The 22,706-nt window shown below is 48.5% G+C and overlaps 1 protein-coding gene and 1 long non-coding RNA gene across 10 annotated transcripts in view; one reads left to right on the top strand and one right to left on the bottom strand.

The window, feature by feature from the left end:
* MAP4K4 (mitogen-activated protein kinase kinase kinase kinase 4) overlaps positions 1-22,706 on the bottom strand; it is a 383,820-nt gene that overhangs the window by 160,313 nt on the left and 200,801 nt on the right. For 2 of the 9 annotated variants that reach the window (XM_069770105.1, XM_069770103.1), the window contains exons 1-2: positions 9,079-9,969; positions 8,606-8,671 (exon numbers count right to left, since the gene is read on the bottom strand). In XM_069770105.1, coding sequence (XP_069626206.1) covers positions 8,606-8,671; positions 9,079-9,135 — 123 coding nt within the window. In that variant the 5' untranslated portion in view covers positions 9,136-9,969. Of the gene's footprint in view, positions 1-8,605; positions 8,672-9,078; positions 9,971-22,706 lie in introns of those variants that run through there. The other 7 variants (XM_069770102.1, XM_069770109.1, XM_069770099.1 and 4 more) reach the window with 6 other exon arrangements.
* On the top strand, positions 16,180-20,756 carry LOC138681892 (uncharacterized). The gene is made up of 2 exons (XR_011322093.1): positions 16,180-19,243; positions 20,354-20,756. It is a non-coding gene; the product is annotated as an uncharacterized lncRNA (long non-coding RNA).

Genomic DNA, 22,706 nt, shown 5'->3' with positions numbered 1-22,706 from the left:
AAACATCCAGTGAAGCTAAGGTGAACTCCACAGGCATACCAAAAAGAAAAGCCACTTTTGGGGATAATACAACACAGAGTGAGGAGCCAAAGACCAGGCAGACGGGCGTTACGCATGGACATGAGGACCAGCATTTCCATACGGAGAGTGGCACTGGAAGAAGCAAAGCCTTCGGAGGGAGGTAAGGAGCAGGGCAGCACTCACGCCTCCAAAGCTGCAAATACAAAGTGCCCACAGGGATCTTTTAGGACTTCCCCGGCCAGGGTGGTGGGAAGAGCATTAAGCAAGCAGACCTCACCAGCAGCCCCAAAGCCAGGGAGTTACTGGGGCTCTCGAGGCACACAAGGGGCAGGGGGGGAAGCAGACGAGGGGCCGTGGCGTACCACCAAACCCCAGCAGCTGCATTGCTGATCGCAGCCCACAGCAGACCTTCTCCAGGGGCAGTGCTGCTCTGCTCCGGGAAGAGTGCGCCTACAGCCCATGTAGCTCCTTCAGCCACAGGTACAAACCCGTGAGTCACTGCAATGCCTGCACAGAGAGCTCTTACCTACGCGCCATGGGACAGCTCCAAAGGGAGGGGACGGAGACATACCAGATAAGCACTACAATACCAGTATAACTGCATCCACGTTGGGAGTTTTACCACATTAGCTGTTTTATTACTAGACAGGCTGATCAGGACCTGTTGGCACTTGCAGTGTCCTGTTTGTATAGCGATAATGACAGCTACAGTGGCAGAGCAACCCAGGGAGGCGCAGCTTCAGTGGGAAAGAAGCATTTTGCCAGGAGTGTTAAACAATCTTCCCTCAAAAGACATCACTTATTCTGGCACATGGTCACAACACAGCTAGGTGGGCCGAGGGAGGTCTTGTCAGCCCCAGCCATTCTGAAATCAGCACAAAAACCCTGTGTCAATAAACCTTCCCCTGGTGTGCATAAGCCCAAAGCTTGGCTGGCTAGTGAAAGCCAGCGAACTGCCACGGGTAAAAGCTAATCTCTTTCATAATATATAAATATATATATATTTTAATATAAATTACATATGCTAATGTATTTCTACTGACAATTAAGCTGTCCCTTATATTAAGCACTTCCCCAACTCCACACTACTTTTTGTCTCCCACAACTATGAGTAGCCCACTAATTCATCTTCAATCTTTAAGCCAGCTTCCCCTTCTTCACCCTCTGATTCCCACCGTAAATTCACCTTCAGTAGACTGCTTCTCTCTGAGCTGTCCTACCCTCGTTCTAACTCCATATCTTCCTGTAGACTTGGTCCTTCACTTGTCAGTATGATGCAAGATCAAGAAGGAGGGCGGCATGGGAAAACCCCAGGGAGAAGTCAACACCCTTCATGCCTGCCACAGTGAGCTGCACAAGGCACTTGAGATAGGAGTTCGTAGCACCAATTTCTCAAGTGAAGAGAAGCCTACTGCATTCATACATCCATCTGGTCTCTATGTGCCTCAGAAGTGCAAGACCTCTGCAAGGCTGAGCACCTCCATTCCCCAGTCTCTGGGATTTCATCCTTCTTCAGTGGCGCTTCTCACAGGTTTCCCAATCAGCAGCAAATTAAAACCAACACCACTGAGGTCAAATTGTAGCTCTTCATTACATTCAGAACAGCAGATTTCACTCTGCTGCAGGACAGCAAAGCCCAGCAGAGCAAGGGACTGCTCTGCCTGCAGGACTATTGTGTCTCCAGTCTGTACTCGCTTCTCTTTGAGAAAGCTGCTCTGTCCTTTTTCTAACACTGAAATACATCCCACAGAAGTTGGGACTGCTGAGCCCAGTGGCCATCCAGGAGGAGATACATCAAGCCTTGCTCGGGAGAGGACAGGGGACCAGGAGTGAGGGTTAGGAGGAGGCATCATGAACTTCACAACAGCATATTGACCATTTGGCAGCACTCTGCAGTTCATAATCAGTGTCATTTTGTGCCTCCATGCAAGTGTTTCACACCACGTCCAAGGCAGAAAATACACTTTGAAAGTAATACTGAGACGCAGTGTCAAATTCTCCAAGTCCTCTACATTCAAAGCTCCTCAAGGTTCCCAAGAAGTACACACAGTTGTGGGTTTTTTCCTCCCCCTTCCCATAGTTGCCCGATTTTAGAGCCAACAGTCTCTTTTTTTGAGCCTGTGCCGACCTGAGAAACAATCATGGACCCATAATGCTACAAATGCAAGGTATGTGATAAGAAAACTCTCATACAAAGCTATGAGATCGCCTCCCAAACCCACCTCTCGTTCAAGCAAGTTGAATTCTTTCCACCAGCTCCAGTGGGAGTTGGACTGGGACCTAAAATAACGCCGCAGATAAGGATCTTACTGTAACTTTTGACTACAGTCAAGCTCATATTGTGCAAGTCAATGCTATTGAGCTTAGATATCAACGTCATCCAAAGGCAGGGAGAAATACTTCTGGCGGAGCCAGAGTGTACAGTCAGAAATGTGAAACGGGAAAAAACAAAAATACCCCTTTCCTCCAAGGAAAACAGAACTTGAGAAGGCAGGTACACAACCTACCCGGCTGAAATCACTCTTGCAACAGAAAGTACCACTTGAAAAGAAGATGACTAGAACATAATGTGTATACACAAACACATGCTAGACCACATGAGAAAAGTCAGCTAGCATTCTAGTCCAAAAATTTATATTAAAAAATGTATACGCTGAAGGCAGGGAAATGCAAAGGGTGAACACCTCTTGTAATGCTGGATTCCCTTTGGGGACATTCCTCTACATCATCCCCTAGGGTGGGAGGTGCGGACCTGCCATCATCACAGAGGCCAAAAAAAGCATTTCTGCACACTGCCGCTGAGGTTTTGGTGCCTGGAAGTTGATAACATGTCACCAAAATTTCCATTACCAGGAGAGAGCAAAAAGAAAGCAAGGAAACGGAAGGTGCACGTTCCTCTTTTTCTCCCCTTCTTTCTTTAATATCCCTAAACTAATAAAAATCCCTATCCTGGGCTGTATGAATAAAGCTCACCTTCCCCAGGCCTGGAGCAAGGTGCAGAGACCTTCATGGGGAAAACCATCAGCCTTCGCAAACCAGGGGAAATGACCCAACCATTGCCAACGGGGAGAGAGCACACATGCACAAAAAGCAAGGAGAGAGTATGAGATGATTTCAACTGAAATTTTATCCACATCAGTTGAAAAATCTTCCTACAGAAAGCTGAAAAAATTTCCTAGGAGTCAGCATAAGAGTCTGGACTGTATTTTGTTACATCCATCACCTCGAAGCCCTGCACACACCCAGGTCCCAGAGTGCCAGGCCCTCTTCTCGTTACTCCAGGAATAAGGAGTCCCTGTCCCAGGAGCCTGCAATTTGATTTAAGACAAGATACATAAAAAAAAAGACGTTTTGACAAACAGACAGATGGACTGGGGGAGGAAGAACAAAAGGGACATGTGGTTACCCACAATTGGCAGGTTGCTTTCTTTTCTCTTTTTCTTTTTTTTTTTTTTTAATAAAAATAAATATCAGTAATCCCCACTGGCCACCTGCCTAGCTTTTGTATATTTAATTAAGAAGGATTTGGGTGATGGAGAACTGGTCAAAAGTTCAGCCAATTTGGGGGAGGACAGGGGAGCAAACATCTAGCCGCAGGACCCAGAGAAATGCCAGTACTCCAGCTGCTGCCTGGTCCTTCCCGATTTCTCCAACGCCAAACTCTCCCTTTGCAACACAATCCATGAAAAATCAGAAGAAGGGCAGTTCATACTTAAGAGAGCTGGTCTGGACCAGTTCCTGAAAGCCAGTGACCTCACTGATCCTCAGTACAGTTTGTCTTTATAGCGATAAGACTGGAATTGTATTCATGTTTAACAAAATCATTTGAATCCACAATGATGTCCCTTTAGCAGCGAGAGAAAGAAAGGGGAGAGGGAGGGGAAAAAAAAAATTCAACTGAGTTAGTAGAGAATACCAAGCACTGTCCTCTCTTCCTACCCCCTAACACAGTCACCTTGTAAGATAGAAAGTCCATTAAGACAAAAATAGAGTATCCTTAGCGTGGGAAAACATTTATCCAAGTTTTAATTTATTTTCAAATCAGCATTTAAACGATCACATCTTACATCATTTCCTTTTATGAGCCAGCAGTTAGACAATACACATCATTTACATGCAGTTTTGGAAGGCTGCAACATAAATCAACAAAAGAAGCCTTCACTATGAATTAACTATTACAAGGCTCTTAGAAAGCCACACCAGCCTGCGTTGAGGGCAATTAGCAGTATCATCCCTAATTCTCAGCTTTCTGGTGCACTCCTGTTATGCCTCAGAACTCACACAAAAACATCCTTCCCCCCAGTCATTGCTGCTGCAAGAGAATTACGATGCCTATCTGTGAGAGGTAACAGCACACTCACAACAGCTATTTTAAAGTGTTAGCTGTCTTTAAAAACACGTACACACACACACAAAAAAACCAAAGAGAAAGTGACTAAGCAAGTTAACACAGTTCAGTCTCAATTGCAAAATTAGTAAGCCTTATGCCTCTATGAACGATCAGACGGTAGCGATTTTAAAATCTGCAAAATATTAACCAATGCCTTTAGTTCACAGGTCATTTTTGCATTAAAAAAAGAAGGGAAGCAAACACCCAGTTCGAATCTTATCTCGAGGCAAATTTCGGGAGTGTTTTCATTTCGTGTGAGCCAAACTTCAAATTAAGCTTACTACTGGATGCGAAAAACTAAAATCTAACCGCAGCAATGCTAAAAATGCTTCTCCACTATTTGCAAAAGATCAAAAAAAAAGTCCTTAAGGCAGCTAATCATTTGGTAAGCCGGCTACAAGTTCCAGTTACGCTGAAGTGCTCTGATAAAGCAGGACGGAGCTCAGGAGGAAAGGAGAGTGGTGGCACAGCCATCCCACAACGCAGCAGCAGGGCACAAAAAGCACAACTACAGGCTCAAACCACTTTTCTGCTGAATTCTGTGCCATCCCCATCATCCCCTGCTCACATCTCTGCTGCTTAAAGGTGGTACATCGCTACTCTGGGGCTTACAAGAGGGCTTCGGGGCCAGTGGGCTCCTCTGCCAGCTCTGCCTGCTGCGGGCAAGCCCGCACTTGCCTCTGGCTCCCAGCAGCTGATACCAACCTGGTGGAAGGGAAATTTCTCTTCCCAAACTCCAGCAGAGGCGTGGGGCTCCTTAAAAGTGTTAAACTACAGGCTCAGGGGGTTCCTCGGCCAGTCATTTCTGCACCAGCTCCGAGGGAACTCCGCTTGCTGTACTTTGCAACGTTTAACCCTTTGCTTTCTAACTTGCAGAAGCCTCCTTCTTCCTTCCGTGCCATCATCCTCAGATTTCGAACCAACTACCAAAGGGCGAACAACTTCCAGGCTGGCCTTTCATTCCCCAGGATTTCAGATAAGCAGCAGAGGAGCTCTGCTTTGCCCCAGGATGAACGAGCCAGCCCCGCCGCTGCCCCTTCCCCTTCCCCTGCGCCGGGCAAAGACTTCCCCAAAACAGCCCGTTCCTTTTGGGCACCCAGGGCCGGGGAACCCGGGGCTCAGTTTTTTCCCCGATGCACCGCTGTGTAACAAGCTCCTCTTGAAACACAAGGCTCCTTCACACAGGAGAGCTGTAAGCGAGCTTGTGAAGATGAAAATAACATAAACTCTATAGGCTTTAAGCAGAGCGGCTGAAAACTTTGTATTTTTAATACTTCACCGCCGAGGTCCCGGGCCCCCAGTACGCTCCACATCAGCCAACCCATTTAACGGCATAAAATCCCAGGAGGATCCACACTGCTCTGTGACAGGGAGTAACTTCACTTGCATTTAGGTGCCAAGCAACTAAGGGCTGCCCTCCTATTTCATGAGCTTATATTCATCTCTGCACCTATATATACCTAAATAAATACCTAAGGCCGAACTATCTATAGAAATATCACTAGCCAGATCGCTCGAAGCTATTTCCAGCAAGCTCGGCGAAGGCAAAGAGGAGAAAACCAGGACTCTTTCCTGCTTTTCAACAGGTCAGCGCGGTCTCCTTCCCACCACCGCTGGAAAGCAGACTCCCCAGCGAGGCAAAACGACCTTCGGTATCATCGCCGGGGTGTATGAGCTAGACAAAGAGATAACGTCATGCCCTCTCCCGCTCCCTCCGTCCTCCCCGCAGTGGCAGGTAGCCAGCCAATCCCACTCCCCGCGTCCCGGTGACATCATCGCTGATGCCGATACACAAATGTGGAAGTACATCAAACTAGCAGTACCCCGGAGATCTCCGGGACGTGGCTCTTCAAAGACAACCTAACCCCTGCCAGTCCCTTGGGATGACAGACTGGTTAAAAGGGAAATAAAACCGTCTGGGAAGAGGGATTTCAAGGAGAGGTTGCTGGGTAGGAGGAAAGCGGAAGGCGACAAGAAAACACAGCGTAACCACGTTTTTCCCTCGGTTATGCAGTTCCTCCGAAAGCCCTCAAAACATACACACAGCTTCATCTCTGGGTGTCCCGGGAGCATTTTTCCTAACAAAAAAGCGGCTGAGAAAAGTTAGATACTACTGCACTGCTATTGCACTGATTATTTTTTTTACATTACTGCACTCTTTTAAGAAGAATGCCGAGGTTTAATCACAGCAAGGAAGTTTTTTGTTTTGGTATTTTTTGTTTACGTACAACCCTGTTAGGCGTCCACATTTTAAGACTATGTACACAAATGCGGACAAATGCTTAAGGAGTAGCAGTGCCAATCCAAACTTACACACCTGTCAATCTACTACTGTCTGACAGGCTCCATAGCAAAGCAGCATTTACCTATTTCTTTTATTCCTGGCACCCAAACCACCATGCCCTCCGTTACCAGGCAGGAGGAAACATTGCCACCGTTGTCTAACCAGTGAGGAAGGGCAGGAGAAATCTTGTCAGACACACACTAAGCCTAGTGCCCTGACAGAAACCGCCTGCTGCTCCCCCTCTTACAGAGTGACACCGATGCCCTTAGACCTCAGGTGTTCATCCACTCTCCCAAGTCAATAAATGCACGTGCTGATTTTCATCTCTAACGCTAACTATTCCAGGAAAGTTCTAGCATCCTTAAGGAAAATTAAATCTAAAATTTCTACTGTCAAGACTGTTAAACCACCGACGACTTCGCTCATTAAGTCAAAGCATTAACAAGTAAGCCGAGAAACAATGCACCAAATTGCAATAATTAACAGGAGCGTTTCAAGTCACACATTCACGCCCTACTTTTTTTTTTTTTTTTTTGTAAGAAGGGTTCAGGTGATGCAAGCTCTGGGAGCAGAAGGATTACAGAAAAAAACTAAATAGTGTCATTCAATTTGTCAGGAAAAAATGTCAGAAAAAAATTAAACAGTCAAGGTGGTGTCAAAGTGCAGCTTCTCACTCATCCCCCCCTCCTCCTCTGGCTTTTTGACCCACATCCTTTTTTCCAGCTTTCTGCCAACAGCAGCAGTCTGGTTATTCCACTTCTGGTCTTAAAATGCAACGCGCACGCTGCGCAGACAGACTACTTCTCCACCATGAAGGCTGAGGTTCACGCCCTCAAAACAAACCAACATGTGTTTCATTTGCAGAAGAGGCACCAAAGTGCTTTATTTAGTTACTGGAGCTGCAAGGAGCAGTATCTTGTCATCAGGGAAACTCACCAACTATACTGCAAAAAAACCAACAAAAAAAACCCAAACCCAACAAAAGCAACTAGGCATACTCGCTTACTTTCAGTTATCTCTCCTTCCCTCTGCAAATGTGCCTCGCATTTCTACCCAGTTTAAGGCTAGAGCCTTCAGTCTTTAGCCAAATATTAAGACTGTGTGAATAATTAGTCATCCTGGTAGCTAGCACTCACTGCAAAGTCATGCAATCTCAAGATTTGTTTGTTCCACTGACTGCACAGTGGAGGGGGGGGAAAAAAAAAAAAAAAAAAGTAGGCTAGTTTCACACCCACATGGGCACTCTCCGATTTCTATTTTTTTTAAAGTCATACACTTGTCAAACAGGTTATTCTGGGAATTCTGATTTTCACGAAATAAGCTTCCCTGCTTCGATCGCTTATTATTGTCAGGCTGCCCGCCCCATCGCTGCGCTGCACAGCGCAGTGGGATCGGATGCAGCACCACTCACCCCCGACTCGACAGCTTCAGCACTTTGAAGGTTTTCCAACAAGGAAACCGGGTGACAATTTTAATGAAGGCCAATGCCTTTGTCTAAAGTCACCGCAGCAGCAGCAGTAACTTCCACGAGGACTTCCAGCAGCAATTTTGAATAAGCCCGTGGACCTCTTTGTACAGCCCGGACACCCTCTGACAGGGTCCGCTCGGTTTGGTCACGTCTCTGGAGGGGGGGAGTAGGGGGCAAAAAGGACAATAAGGCACTATTTCATCATTTCAGGAGGGGTACTTGGGAGAGTAATTTATGCCCCTCTGGAAAAAGAGAAGCCAAGAGGCTGACAAACTTGTCACGGGCAGCAACAATGACAAGGACAACATTTTTATCATCCCTAACTGTTCCGCCTGCCACAGCGGGTGGCTCGCCCTCAGCCCTGCGCTCAGCCCGGCAGAGACACCGGCTACACCTCTAGAAAAATGGCAATAATAAAAGGAGAAGAAATTCTGCCACAAACCTTGTAGACTTGCCCGTACGTGCCATTGCCAACCACTTCCACCAGCTCAAAAATCCCAGCGGGGTCCTGGGGAAGGGGAGGGGGGGAGGAAGAAGGGGCAAAAGGGGCGGGGGGGGGAGAAGAGAAGGGGGGTTACATTTTTGTCAGGCGATGGCTGCTGGCAGAGCCCAGCGAACGAGCCCGGCTGCTGGCGGCGTGCAGCTGTTGCGCCCTGTTTTTTCCACGCACATGCCAATACATGCAAACAAAGGAAAAAGCAGCCCAGGGCCGCGCTCCCCCCCCCCCCCGCCGGCCCCCGCGGGGGCTCCCCCCTACGCCCCCACCGCTCCCCCGCACCCCGACAACGGGGCCCCGGCCCCGGCGAACGAAGCCCCGGCCCCGGCCGCTCCCACCCCCGGCAGCCCCGGCGAAGGGGCGCGCCCGCCCCCGGAGAAGGAGCGGGGTGGGGGGGTGCCCCCCGCCCCGGCACTCACCCGCAGGGAGGAAAGGTCGATATCCACCAGACTTTTTGCAGGAGAATCGTTCGCCATTTTCCCGTCGGGGTTTTTTTTTTTTCCTTCCTTTTTTTTTTGTATTTGTATTTTTTTTTTTCTTCTCTGTTAAATAATAGCGAGGCCGCCCCCCCGCTCCCCGAAGCAGCTGTGAATTGCGCGGAGCTCCGCTCCTCTCCTCCCCTCCGCCCTTCCCTTCTTCACTCCAGCCCCGCCGGGTTGAAACTCTTCAGCATTGGGAGGGGTTGGCGGGGGGGGGGGGATGATGGATAGATAGATGGATGGTGGGAGGAGGAGGAGGAGGAGGAGGAGGGGGAGGTGAAGGAGGAAGGAAGGAAGGAGAGGGGGTGCTGCGGGACGCCTGTCTCCCCGCGGTGCAGTGCGGGGCTGGAACCCCCCTCCCCGAGGCGGGCGGCGGTGCCCTGGCCGGCCGGTCGATGGGTGGGTGGGTGAATGGAGGGATGGATGGATGGGTGGGTGGGTGCCCGCGCGTCCCCGGCGGCAGCGGGCTCACACCATGTCGCGGCGGCGGCGGCAGGAGCGGCGCCGGGGCCGGCAGCCTCTGGCAGCCTCTCGGGGCTCCCCTCGCCCGGGCATGGCACGGCACGGCCCGGCGATCACGCCGGGAACCGGCAACGGCGGCCCCGCTCTCGCATGGAGGGAGGGAAGGGAAGGGAAGGGAGAAAGGGGGGAGGGAAAGGGGGAAAAGGGGGGGGGGGGGTTCACGCCCAGCGCCGCGGCGGAGCCCCCGCCGCCTCCGAGCCCTTTCCCGCGGCGCTGCCCTCGCGTGAAACGGCCGCGGGCACCGGCGGGTCGGGGCTGGAGCGGGGAGCTGCGAGCCAGACAAAGATAGCCGGGGAGGAGGAGGAGGAGGAGGAGGAGGAGGAGGAGGAGAAAAGGGATAGAAAATATACTGCGAGCAAGGGGGGGGGGGGGGGGGGGAGAAAGAGAGAGAGAGAGAAAACAGCTCCCCCTTCCCTTCTCCAACAGGAAAAACCGGCGGAAACGCGCCCGCCCCAAAGCACTGCTGGGTAAACTCGCGGGGAGAGAACGAGCGGGGGAGGACGGCGCGGGGGGCGGCCCCGGCAGCCCTCCCCGCCCCGCCGCCGCCCAACAATAGCCCCGACGGCGAGAGGGTGGTCGTCCGCCCCCCCCCCCCGCTGCCGCCCGGTGGGGAGCTCCACGCGTGTCCGCGGTGGGGAGGCCCACGCGTGTCCGCGGTGGGGCCGTGGGGGTTTGGCGACTGGACGGGGTGGGTCGCGCTCTGTGGGTAGCCCACCCTGTCTCTGCCCCGTGGGGTGGGCAAGGGGGGGGGGGCTGCTTGCCGCCCTGCTGCTCCCGCCGCGGCGTGCGTGGGGGGAGACACAGCATTGCGAGGCGCTTGTTGGAAATAATAACAAAAAAAGGGGCACAAGGGTGGTTGGTGCTACCCGGGGGAGGGTAGGGTATATTCCCTTCCCATCCCCAGTGAGATGATCGGCAACATCTGATTTTCTCTTCCCCCCCCCCCCCCCCTTGCTAAGACCCCAGGCCCACAGGAAAAGCGTTCCTGCCCCATGGGAGACCTTTGCAGAAACGGAGACAAATCCTAGCCTCCAGAACCAGATCCAAGGCTCGTCAGGTGGCATTTTAACTCATCGTTTGCTGACAGCCCGAACTGTCTCAGGCTCCGTTCCCGCCCAGAAGCATCCTCCAGCAGAATCTGAACCGTGGAAAAATCTCATTAACCTCTCTCGAGCTCGTCACGTCAGGCAGTTGCACGCAGGTGTAAACCTTGGCAGGATTTGTCTCTCATTGAAGTTCTTTATCACACTGATATGGCAAAAATGTTACCTGCCTGCAAGAGGTCGAGTTATGTTTCCTGTGGGAACCCAGGTTTTCCTGTTTCTTCTCCCTGAACCACAAAATTACATATACATAGCTATAAGTATCACAGAAACATACTTTTAAAACAACGCAAACCTGTTGAGCAGAAAGTGCAAGGATAAATTACCATAACAGTTTAATGGTGTACTTCATTTTCACTTAAAGTGTAGTTACAAAGAAATGAAACTCAGGCCTCGACCAGGCAACTGTTTTCTCTGTACAGGAACCTATAGTTGTAAGAAGGCAAATGATTTCAAATGGGCTCGATGCTGGGTCCACCTGAGTGCGTGCACACAGTAGTAGGATCAGGTCTAGAGACGCAATAAGTTTTGAAAAGTGGATTTCCGCAAAGATTTATTATCAACGGCCTGGTTTGCATTACGTGGCTTATTTAACTCTGCCTTTTTATGCATAAGAGCAGCCTTGGTGGGTCAGACCCGTTGCCCATCTAGCCCAGTGTCCCATCTCCAGATGGAGCCAGTGGTGAATGCCGAGGGGAGAGCACAGGGATATTTTAACCACCCAGCGATACTTCCCTGGGGCATCCTCCCAGCTCTCTGCAGCTCAGGGGGTTCTTCAGCAGCACTTGGTGTCACTGCATTTCATGGTCTCTGATGATTTTGTTCCTTCCATTAGATTGCCCATTTGCTTTGTGGACTCGTAAAAGCTTCTGGCTCTTACAGTGTCCTGTGGCAGGCGAGTTCCAAAGATGAACTAGCTGCTTGTCATGTGGAGCCCACCTTTGTTCATTGGCTTTGAACTAACATCTGCTGGATTGCAAGAACCCTCTGCTGGGTCTCGTGTTGGAAGAGACAATAATCCTTTCATATTCATTTTCTCCATTACATTCATTTCTTTTATAGACTTCTGTTGTGTTCCCCCTCAGTTTTTGCCGGCTAGCAAGTTTTTTAGTGATACCAGGAATGGAAGCCATTCCATACTTGCCCTTCATTGAACCATTTCTGCTTCTAAGGCCTTTTTTTTTTAAGACAGGGGAATGGATTTCCATATCGTGTTCACAATGGGTTCCCCATGCAGAGTCATGGCGATATCCTGGTTTCCAGTCCTCTCCTGATACTCCCTTTTTCCACTGTTGTTGAGTATGAAAATGCCATTTCTGTGGAACATGTCTATTATAACTCCACAGTCCCTTTCCATAGTGGTAATACTACCTCAGAGACTGTTGCTGTGTACTTCTGGATGCTGCAGAGATTTTCAAGCCCAAACCCTGAACTGCAAGTTTTCCAAACCCTGTATGTAACACCTTTCTTGTGCCCTTAAAAAATACAGTCTGAGTTTTATAGACCTGGGGCTCTGAGCCCAAATACATTTTTACCATTATAGCTCTGATGTGGCTCCACCATAGTGTCCCCTTTCTGCTTTGAGCTTGTATTTTATTATAGTGAGTTTTGTTCTTTGGTTTGTTTTAGTATTATAGCAGAAGGCCGCTAAAGAAGCAAAATGGCTAAGGACAAGATTGTAAATCCTTGAAAATTGGCACATCCCTTAACTTTAGGGGAAAAAATAGCTTTCATGAAGCAGTAAATGCCACAGGAGAGCTTCCTGCTAGTCCCCGGGGTGAAGCACCGCACCGCCTCACCGTCCTTTTCCTTCCTACACAAGCGGAGGGATGAAAGGGTTGCTTTCTTGAGGAAGAAGTCTCTCTGGCTGCGGCCAAAACCACTCTGTTCACATGTTCGTCATGCTCTTCACCAGCGCAGCATACTTACCCAGTTTGGAAAGTCTAAAGGTTAAAAGACCAAACCTAAAACCACTGGGAAGATGATGAGCCGTCTGTTTGAACTCTTCCTCACAGGGTGAAACCAGCACCCCTGAAGGAGACGGAGTGAGACGGCCATCGGGAATCATAATGCAGATGAAATGCAAGGAAAAGCAATTTCAGCCCTGTGGATAGTCACCCCACACGCAGAGCAGTAAATGACTGTGTCTTCTAATGACAAACTAAGTACAAGCATCAAAAAATCTGAGTCAGCTCCATCTGTTCAGGAACAAAGGAGGAGAAAGCTGCAGGGCCAGCGGGCTGCTTTCTGTCACCCTCAGACACGGTTGTACCCGTCCCTGCTCGCTCTGCTCCCAGCAGCGGAGGGAACAGAGGAGCTGTAGTTTCCTGAGCAGTTTCAGCATCCCTGAAGGAGGGAGGCTGAGCCTCCCGTCCTCCGGCCTTTTGTTCCTATATCCTCCGGCACCCCGTCCCTTGTGTCAGCGCCAGCGGTTCATACAGCTGTGCAGTGAGCCAGGACTCATAGCAAAGGTAGCGCAGGAAAGGAAAAGAATCGTTACGGTTGCAGTTCCCCGGGCTGGTTCATCGTGTGCCTGCGTGAGCGGTCGTGTTGACAAGAGGGAGGGGGGTCAGAAACTGCGTGCAGGGGAGGCAGTGTCACCGTAGCATTGCCTCTTGGTGGTAGCTGTGGCTTAAGCCAATTTCAACTCTCGGTGGACCCGCAGGGGTAGAACTAGAGAAACTTCCTTCCTTACTGGAAGAGGCACTGTGGGAGTATGGGAACCCAACATTTATGTTCCAGCCACAAAAGAAATTCCTTGCCCTCTTTTTTTTTTTTTTTTTCCCAGTTCTTTGAAATTGTCTTTGTTTTATTCTTTTCCGCATTTAATACGCTGGGGCCCTAATCACTGACCAGAGATGTAGAGGTCATCAACTGCACTAACTTTTTAATAGCTTAATCATCAACAGTATTCAAGGAGCTGAGTAAAGAGACAGGAAGTTCTGAATTTTCATTTTGTTTCTGCTAGTGATTCATCCCGTCGCCTTGGGGCATCACATTTCCTGCCTCCACTCCCGTTCCCAATCTGGAAAATGGGAGTAGATTTTGACCTACTTGATAGCGTGAAGTGTTAGACATGTGCCACGTTGTACTGTCTGGGGAAATGGTTCTCGCCTTGGCCAGGAAAGTCCATGAGGGAGGCTCACGGTGGGGTGGGAAATGTCAGGGGACAGAGTAGCGAGCGAGGCTGAGGGAGGCTTTGCACAGTCCAGCTCTCCTGCTGCAAGTGGGCTCCCAAGACCAGAGGGAGGTCAGGAGGCTTTAAAGACTGCCTGTTCTCCCCATGCTGGTGATTACACCACATACTGGGAGCAGACCGTGTACAGAAGGATGCCACGCAATCAGCCTTCCTCCAGCTTACGCTCCTCTCCTCCTCTGCTGCTTCCACCACCGCTACCTCACACCTCCACGTGAGGTACCCTCATCCTGACACGCAGGCGAGGCTCAGGCACGTAGCTGGACCCCGGCACAGGGAAGCACGCGTAGATGTCACCGCAGGTGACGCCGAGTCGCGCAGGGCCCAAAAGGAGCAGCTTTCCACCAGCTGCACGCTTCAAGGCCATCACTGTCCACCCCCAGCTTCATCTGTTAGCAGATCAGGGCCTGGATTGAAAGGACTCCTGAAACACAGGGGCTGCCTAAATATAGCCATCCCGCTAGTGCAGGAGAGTGGCAGAGCACTTTCCACGGCTGCTCGGTACCAAGCGGGAAGGCACAGTGCTGTCAGCGCTGCAGAGGTGCCCACTTTTCCCCATCCCTTGCCAGGCTCCACATCTTTTGCTGTTCTTTCAGCTGTGCCAGTACAGCTCCCCTGTGTTGTGGTCAGGTAGCTGGGCTGGTCTTAGCAAAAAAGAAAACACCTTTTTTCTTTATTTTTTTGCTGGCTTTGCTTTGCCTCTTATTAACAACCAGCTTTGAAGGAGTGGTGCGCAGTAATGTGAGAGCAGGAATTCAAGTTGTTATTGCACAGAGATCTAGGTAGCATGAAAACTATGTCCTAAAAGTCGTTTGGGGGTAAAAGAGTTACCTCAAATGGCATTGCAGTACAGCCTAAGGAGACAAATTAACCTTAGTCCTGTAATAATTAATACCACACCTGTGCAGTTCCGGAGCACCCAGCAGTTCTAACTTGATCCAGATCACAAATGAGCATATGACAATGTTCTTAAGAAAATAACATAATAGGGTGTTTATATCATCTTTATGCTTTTATGCTGGATGTGGTGAAGAAAGATGGTACCTGGTCCGTCTAAAGCCGTAGGGCATGAGAAGCTGATAGCTGAAATGGTATGAAGTTTGCCAGGACGAAGTGCTCCCAGAGAAATCTGTGAACAAATCCAAATCAGCAGAGTGAAGTTCAGCAATTTGCATCACCTAGCTGGGGCATTTTGAATTTGGTTCTGAATGTGCCCATGCAGGATTTACATCCATGGATGCTCCCGTCCCTGGAACAGAACAGGACAAGAAGGGTGATTTCATGCTGCCACAGTCTTTCACTGACTCCACATCCCTAATTGATCTACCCAGACTGAATTCACAGCACAGCCCAGGATCTCACACTTCACATCAGACTGGAAATTGTCAGTCCTGCAGCCAGGCTTAAAGTTGGAAAAAATGCATAAACCTGACATAAAAATACTGTTGCATGCTTGGGCTAATTGAGAAGATCCCGGGTATATTTTCAGACACTGCCCGTGCTCTAAGTTTTAACAAGCTAGCTGTTTCTGGTCCTGCTATCTATCACACAAAGCATGCAATTACCGAGCGTGGCTGGCTGTCACAGGCTATCTCTGCTTGCAGCTAGGCTGGCTTGTAGTCATCTTTCCATGACCCAATGTGACACTTATTTCACCTCTTATACAGGGCCCTGAGCCATACGTGTAGTGGCTATGAGCAAACTTTTTTCCTCCCCGCCTGAGTCAGAACTCCTTGGGGAGTATTGTCCCTCCTCACGTTTGTCTTGATGTGCCTTATCTCACCCGGCAGCACCTGGGGATGCTCACCTGGAGTTTCTGAGATCTGTGCTTCAGGATGATGAGCAAGGCAGAGAGACAACCTGCTCACGCCACTTTTGTGCTGTGGAATAAGAAAAGCTGGTCTACCAACGTGACGGTGATGGCTGTGGCTCTGCAGGCACTTCTCTACAGGCGGTGCTTGTGTAAGGATCTCCCAAGCCTTCTCCACCAAGCACAGGGACATGTATCCTGCACTTTTCCTCCTGGTCTTTGGTTCCTGTCACTGCACTGTCCTTGTTGTGCTAGTGCCTTTACTTGCAGGGCCATGTGATCAAACAGATCAGCGTTGGAAATAACCCCTGCTTTCCGATTTTGTTTTGTTTTGTCCAGCTCAGTTGTGCTCACAGTGCGGTGAAAGAGCAGAAACGAGCAAAGCAGTGAGCATGGAGGTGGCTGGGTTGCTCTTCCATAGGCCTCCAGCTTATATAAACGCAGTTCAAGTTGAGTCTGCAAGCCTACCAGGCTCTTGAGGAGATAGGAGGGGATTAGTTCTCGTGAACTTAGGCCTTGTTTTGGCATGGCCCTGAACATAGTCTTGACGTGCCATGTGCTGAATGAGAAGTGCCACAACGACAGGATGCAAAGCACTGAAACTGTATGAAATTACTCCGTCAATTCAAACGTGTTCAAAATATTCTGAAGGAGTCATTTTGTCCCAGAACATCTGACGGAGCAGGTACTGTAGCCAGCTTAAACCTGGTAAAAGAGCATAAAGCCGGCACAGAAATAGTTCTGTATGCTTGGGCTAACTGAACGGAAAGAAGGTTGTTGTGTGCTCACATCTGATCCAGAGCAAGCTGATCCCAAGAAGCCCACAGATCTGGTAATAACCAACCTGTAACCATGGCCTGAGTTGCTACAGAAGTCATCGAGTTACCAGAATGAAGCCAATGCGTTTCTACCAACAGTGGATTCTGCAAGAAAGCTGTGAGAGCACAAATTCCCCCAGTGCCCGTGGTCTGAGTACAGCTGCCTTTAATCCTGCAAATTTATCCCCGTGTTGAACTTCATGCATTGTGCAAACTCCCTGTGAATTCATAAATCTTTGAGGACTGTGGCTTAAGTGAGGTAAATTACAGAAATCAAAATTAAAGTGTAAGGCATATATTTTAAACAAACATTAAGGCCACTGAAGTCTGCCCTTTGAAAGCTTTCTTCTTCAGTCTCCAAACTACTTTTATTTGAATGTTGAAGGGATTTTCATTTTGTGTTATATTTTACAATGAGTAGGGAGTTATGTTTTGAAAGTAACTCTAAAACTGAAGAGTGAATTATCACCAAAATGCAAAAGAAAGGGGAAAAAAAAGCATAGGTGAGAATTAACTGCCCTTTCAAATGAAAAATTAAAACCCCAGTGCTGTTGAAGGAAATGTAGAACCACGTCAGGATTTCCACAATTAATACACAGGCTTAATTGGTTTAAGTTTCCTTTTCATTTTATCCAGCATGAGGTCCACAGAGGCCGTAATTTCATGAAACTCTGGCTTTGTCAGTGAAGCTAACTTACAGTGTTCCCTCTCCTCCCTTCCCTGGCGCCTCGTACCTGGTTTCATGCCACAGAGCACTGCCCTCTCCACGGGCAGCTCCTATTGCCAGAATGAGGGTTTGCAGGGCTGAGCCGCGCACCGGCTTAAAAATAACACTCCCCCAGAAGAAGTGAATGGGTTCTGATTTCTGGCAGTGGCATCCCCAAGGAGGCCGTGACGGCAAAGAGGAGCGCAGGGGAGACCGAAATGGTGAAATGGCATTGGCAACTCAAGTTAGCTCTGACAGCAAAGCCAAGATCTCATGGAGCTGCTGCTGACACGTCAATAGAAATGCCAGGGAAAGGTCCGTGGGAAGAGACAAAGCCTTTAGGCATCACCATGCAGCATATAATTTAATGAAAGACACCCACTGGTCATAATAGATGGTTGAAATGAAAAGTATTAGTCACCCTTGGGCCGGTGATTGACACAATGTAATCCTCCAGGTATTGTTTTTTTAAACAAAGCGTTGCCATCAAAATATAGTAAAAGGTTGAATGTTACGAGGCATCGCTGTGTTTTGATGTGAGGCAAAGTATTTTAGCTACGGTTTGGCTTGAAAGGGCATTTTCTGTCCTTTTCTTTTCTTCTAGATCTTGTTGATATACCAGGTGGCTCTTCTGTATGATACATTTACCCTCTGTGATCTGGTTTTAAGTAAGCCAAATATCAGGGCTGCTGTGACACAGCAGTTTGGTAAAGGTCCTCAGTGTAACTGTTAGTGAAGAATTTCCTAATCAATACAATTATTTTATCTTCTGAAATGTGGAGGCTTTTAGGGGTCTTCTGGTCATACCAAAACCACTTTGGTTAAAGAGGGTCTACAGAGAGCTATCATCTCCAGATAAAATGTGTGGGATTCACCTGTCCATTTTGCATGCCTGTACCTAAACTGATCACCTAAGCTTCCTTTAACAGTTGAGTGAAAGAAGTCATCACCTCCAGGGTACAGCTCATCTCATCCTGAAACAGGCAGCTGAGGTGGCTCAGAGGAACGGTCCCTTAGCACTGACTACGAAGAAGACATGGTGAGTTTGGACGCTGAAGCCATCTCGTGCTGGTGCGATGAATCCCATGCAGCCGGTCAATGCTCTTTCATGCAATGCCAGTTTTTAAGATTTTCAGCTGTGCAGTCCTGCATGCTTTGGAAGTTGTTTACCCATTTGACTAGCAAAGTGAAGATAAAGGGACAGCTATTTAACTGCTGTGAATTAGTGTAACTCTTCTTGTGAAACTGAACGGAAGCTCTGTTGACCAACTTCTCCCATTTAAGACTAGAGTATTTACTATAAGCAGTCATCATCAGAAACAAGTATGCCGTTAGGCAATGGTGAATAGGCAATTTGCCCTTAGCTCAATTAGCTCTGAAATGGAAAAAGCAGGAAATTTATACAAAGAATAGAAAAACAGCACATGATTTCCCAACAGCACTTGAAAACTTTTTCTGCTGCTTTGATTGTTATTGTTCCCTCCTCTCACAAGCCCAGACTGGAGCCATTACTTGGGCTAGGTGTAAGTGCATAGGGACAAATGATGAGATGAAGGTGCACACCACAGGATAAAGTCCAAGTTCAGAAGACAGCTTAAGTACTGAAGGCGGTGGGGCATTAATGGTATGCAAATGCGCGCTTCTGAATAAGGGCGTTCCCCCAGAGCAGATCCTAAGTACTTGGCAAGAGCGCTTTGCAGAGTTCCCCAGGACGCTGCCAGCTGTACTCAAACCCTGCCTGCAGTTCCCTTGCTGATCAAGATTTCCTCCAGGAGAGAAAGGATATCTTTACACTAGTGTCGGGATCTGTAATTCTTCTCACTGAGGATGTGAGCTCACCATACTAGTTTTCCCTTGCACTTGCAGCTTGACAAGGTTGGGGGTAAAAACCTCTGCAGCTGGAACGCTCTGGACCTCTGTGGAATCACGCCAGCACAAGAAGTGGTGGAGGTACATGATGTGGACACTTGTGCAGCAGAGAAAAAAAGGCCCAGTCTTGGTGTTCACTCAGCTCTGCTGGGAAATAACATGTAGATATATTTTCATACCATTGAAAATGCAATACCAAGTGGGTGAAATATTACTGAGTTTTAAATAAGGGCCAGTCACCTTAGCGTCAGGCATTCCAAGCGTTTCGTAAGAGTTAGTCACTTTCCTCTCACCACCAAAATATCATAGGATGGAAACACTTTACGATTTTTTGATGATGAAATTTTACACTGGCAAGGTGTAGAGTATCAACTTTCTCCCTGCATCACACAGCAGTTTCCAATACGTTTGCATACTACATTTTACAGGACAACAGCTAATATCTACACTTAATATCACTTAAATCTTATATAGTCATCTGACATCTCTGAGCACTTTAGAGAAAAAAAGATTACTGTCTTTATCAAAATGCTGAGAAACTGGAGGTCACAAGTTCTTTTATACCAGGAATTAATCTGGGATTTGGGGTACCTAACTTGAGACAAACTATTTTCATTCACACTTTGCACATCATTTTTCTTGGAAGTTTACTGTACATACTCTTCCTCAATCCTTTCTTTTTCTACAATCCTAATGTCCCAAAATGCCTGCAGATCTCTAAAAGTTGTGGCTTCCCTTGAAAAATCCCGGAGCTAAGCATCTTGCCCAAAGATGACTCACCTGATGAAATCTGCAGCTATACTGCCTTTTCACAGAACCCTTGCAGCAACATTAGGGTCAAGCTCCTAGACTGACTGTCTAAGGCATCCAGGACCACGCTGCACCCCAGCACCCATACCACCATAGTGTGTTTATGCCTTCTGGCTTCCTAGAGCATGTGCAGGCATCATGGTGCATAGCCAAACCACCTCCGCCAAGTTTGATCAGTCTTCTGTCCAGATGCTGTCCAGATGTGTACCAGCCAGTACAAAAAGGGATAACAGTTTTATGCTATGTTGCCTAATCATATTTCAAAAGACAAAACAAGACAGGTCGTGTCATCTTGCAGTGCCCTTCAAGCATTTGACACGCCAGCATAGGGCCTATCACCGCCAAGGACGTACATTACCTCCTTGCTGCTTGTCATTGCAGGCCAAGGATCGTTTGTGAGTAAGAAAGTTCAATCAACAGCATGATGAGGTGAAGATCTTCTGCCCCAGTAAGATGCTGTTGATGGATTTATGCAAAGGAATCTGGACTAACAACTGCAACGGAGGATCTAAGGTATCTCCTTACTGAGCCATCTTGTCCTGACTGCATTTTTCCACAGCTCTCCTCTGTTCACCCCAGAGATGATTGATCAAGTCAAACCCCATGGATTGATCAAGTCACCAGTTCCCTGGACTCCCCTGGACTCAGGGCTGAGGAGCCCAGCCACACAAGGACTCTGCAGGGTTTGGGGCCCTTGACTTTGGGCCAGTGTAATACATTACTCAAAGTGTCCCTGAGCTGTACCCCTAAAATACGCACTGTTGGAATAATAAAGCTGCCCCTAGATTGTTTGTACGAATTTTTAATCTCCAGCACTCTGGGGTTTGCCCGTCCTTTTCAGTTGTCTGTTTGTTTAGTCCTATTTGTAGGCCAAGAGACGTTCATCAAATTTGACTGCATTTTATGGTGTGTAAGAATTTACTCTAGGCAATAACAGATAGACTTCTGCACAAGTATTGGAGGTGGGAATCATCCTAAATGGCGTAAGATGTCTACAGTGTAGAAGTCCACACCTGACCTCTTCACATCTCTCTCTCTTCATAATAATCAGCAGAGAAGGAGAGGCACTTCTTGGGCATGATTCATCTCATGTAAAATAGGTCGCATGAATCACTTTCTAGAAATGCCTATTTCTCTGTATTGACTCTGAGGGGAGTCTAGACGCATAACTCAGGCATAAACAGTTATATTGCAAATGTCCAGAGTTAGATGGGATGAATCCCGCATGCTTTGTCTGGACTTAACACCCTGTGGAAAGACTTTTTTCCTCATCTACTCCCCTATCAGGTGTGCATTTGTCAGCTGCTCAGGTGTCTCTGAGAAATGCTGCAGACGAGCTAATTTGTCCCTTCACCCAGGAGTGCCGAACACCACTCCATCAAAGTGGTTGAGGGAAAATACAAGTAAGGGTAGTGGGACTTGACTGCAGGACATGAGGATCAGCAAGTAGGATCACAGAATGGTTAAAGCTGGGAGGCACCTCTGGGAATTGTCTAGTCTGACCCCTGCTTAGAGTAGGGTCAGCTATTGCAGGTTGCTCAGGACCACATACAGTCGGGTTTTGAGTATCTCCAAGGATGGAGACTCCACAACCTGTCTGGGTGGTCACCCTTTTAGTAAAGAAGTGTGGGGCTTTTTAATGTTGAAATGGTATTTCTTGTATTTCCATTTATGCCGAGTGCCTCTTGTCCTTTTACTGGACACCACTCAGAGTCTGACTTCATCTTCTTTAGTTGCCCCATTGGGTGTTCATACACATGGATCAGATCCTGAGTCTTCTCTTCTCCAGGCTGAATAAACCCATCTCTCTCAGCCTTTCTTCGTATGTCAGATGCTCCAGTCCCTTCATCATCTTCACGGCCTTTCACTGACTTGCTGCAGTAAGTTCCTGTGTTGTACTGGGGAGCCCAGAACTGGACCCAGCACCCCTGATATGTCTACCAGTGCTGAACAGCTGGGAATAATCGCCTCCCTCGACCTGCTGGCGACCCTCTTCCTAATGCAGCCCAGGGGCTGCTGGCATCATCTTGAGCTATTGCAGTAGACAAGGGCAGAGGGCAGCTGCCAGCCTGACTGTAATTCGCTTCCCAGGAATGCCAGAAGCATGTCTTCTAGTTAAAGAGCTGCAGCCTTTAGGCAAGCCGAGTACAGCACGCTAGGGAGAATGCTTCACCGAGAAACTGTACGTGTGGGAGGGCAGGTAGGGAGTTCATAAGGAGAACCACTGTTCTGGTGCTAGCCTTCAGTTGCTACTGGAAGAAGAGCTATATAGAATCATAGAATCATTTAGGTTGGAAAAGATCTTGTGGTTGATGGGTGGGTGGTAAGGAAGGGGCATACAAAAGGAGATTTTGCCCTGTTGCTGGGAGATGGGGTAAAAAAAAAAGAAGAGAGGTAAACTGTGAAGAGGGGAGAAGGTGGTGGCCAGGCCCAGGCAGGTGTGTCCACAGGTATAGGGTCTCCAAGGGCATGAAGCCTCTGACTTTTATGCAGATGGCATTGCCTGTGGTCCTTCTTGACCCAGAGCCACATTTATCCAGGCTGCTGCCATGGTTGTTTGCAGGTGGCTGGAGAGTTCTTTCAAGCACAGGATCCTGCCGGAGTCACTTGGGTGCCCACCACCCTTGCCTGGACTGTGAAGAGCACAGATTTACCATGCTGCTCTGAAGGGTGTGCTCCATTCTGGCTTTGAGTTGATATTGTGCACAGTACTAGCAAGCCTTCAGCCTCTCTT

The sequence above is a fragment of the Haliaeetus albicilla genome, chromosome 25 (genome assembly GCF_947461875.1).
Source record: "Haliaeetus albicilla chromosome 25, bHalAlb1.1, whole genome shotgun sequence".
Classification (NCBI taxonomy): Eukaryota; Metazoa; Chordata; class Aves; order Accipitriformes; family Accipitridae; genus Haliaeetus; species Haliaeetus albicilla.
This window is presented reverse-complemented; position numbering and strand designations above follow the sequence as displayed.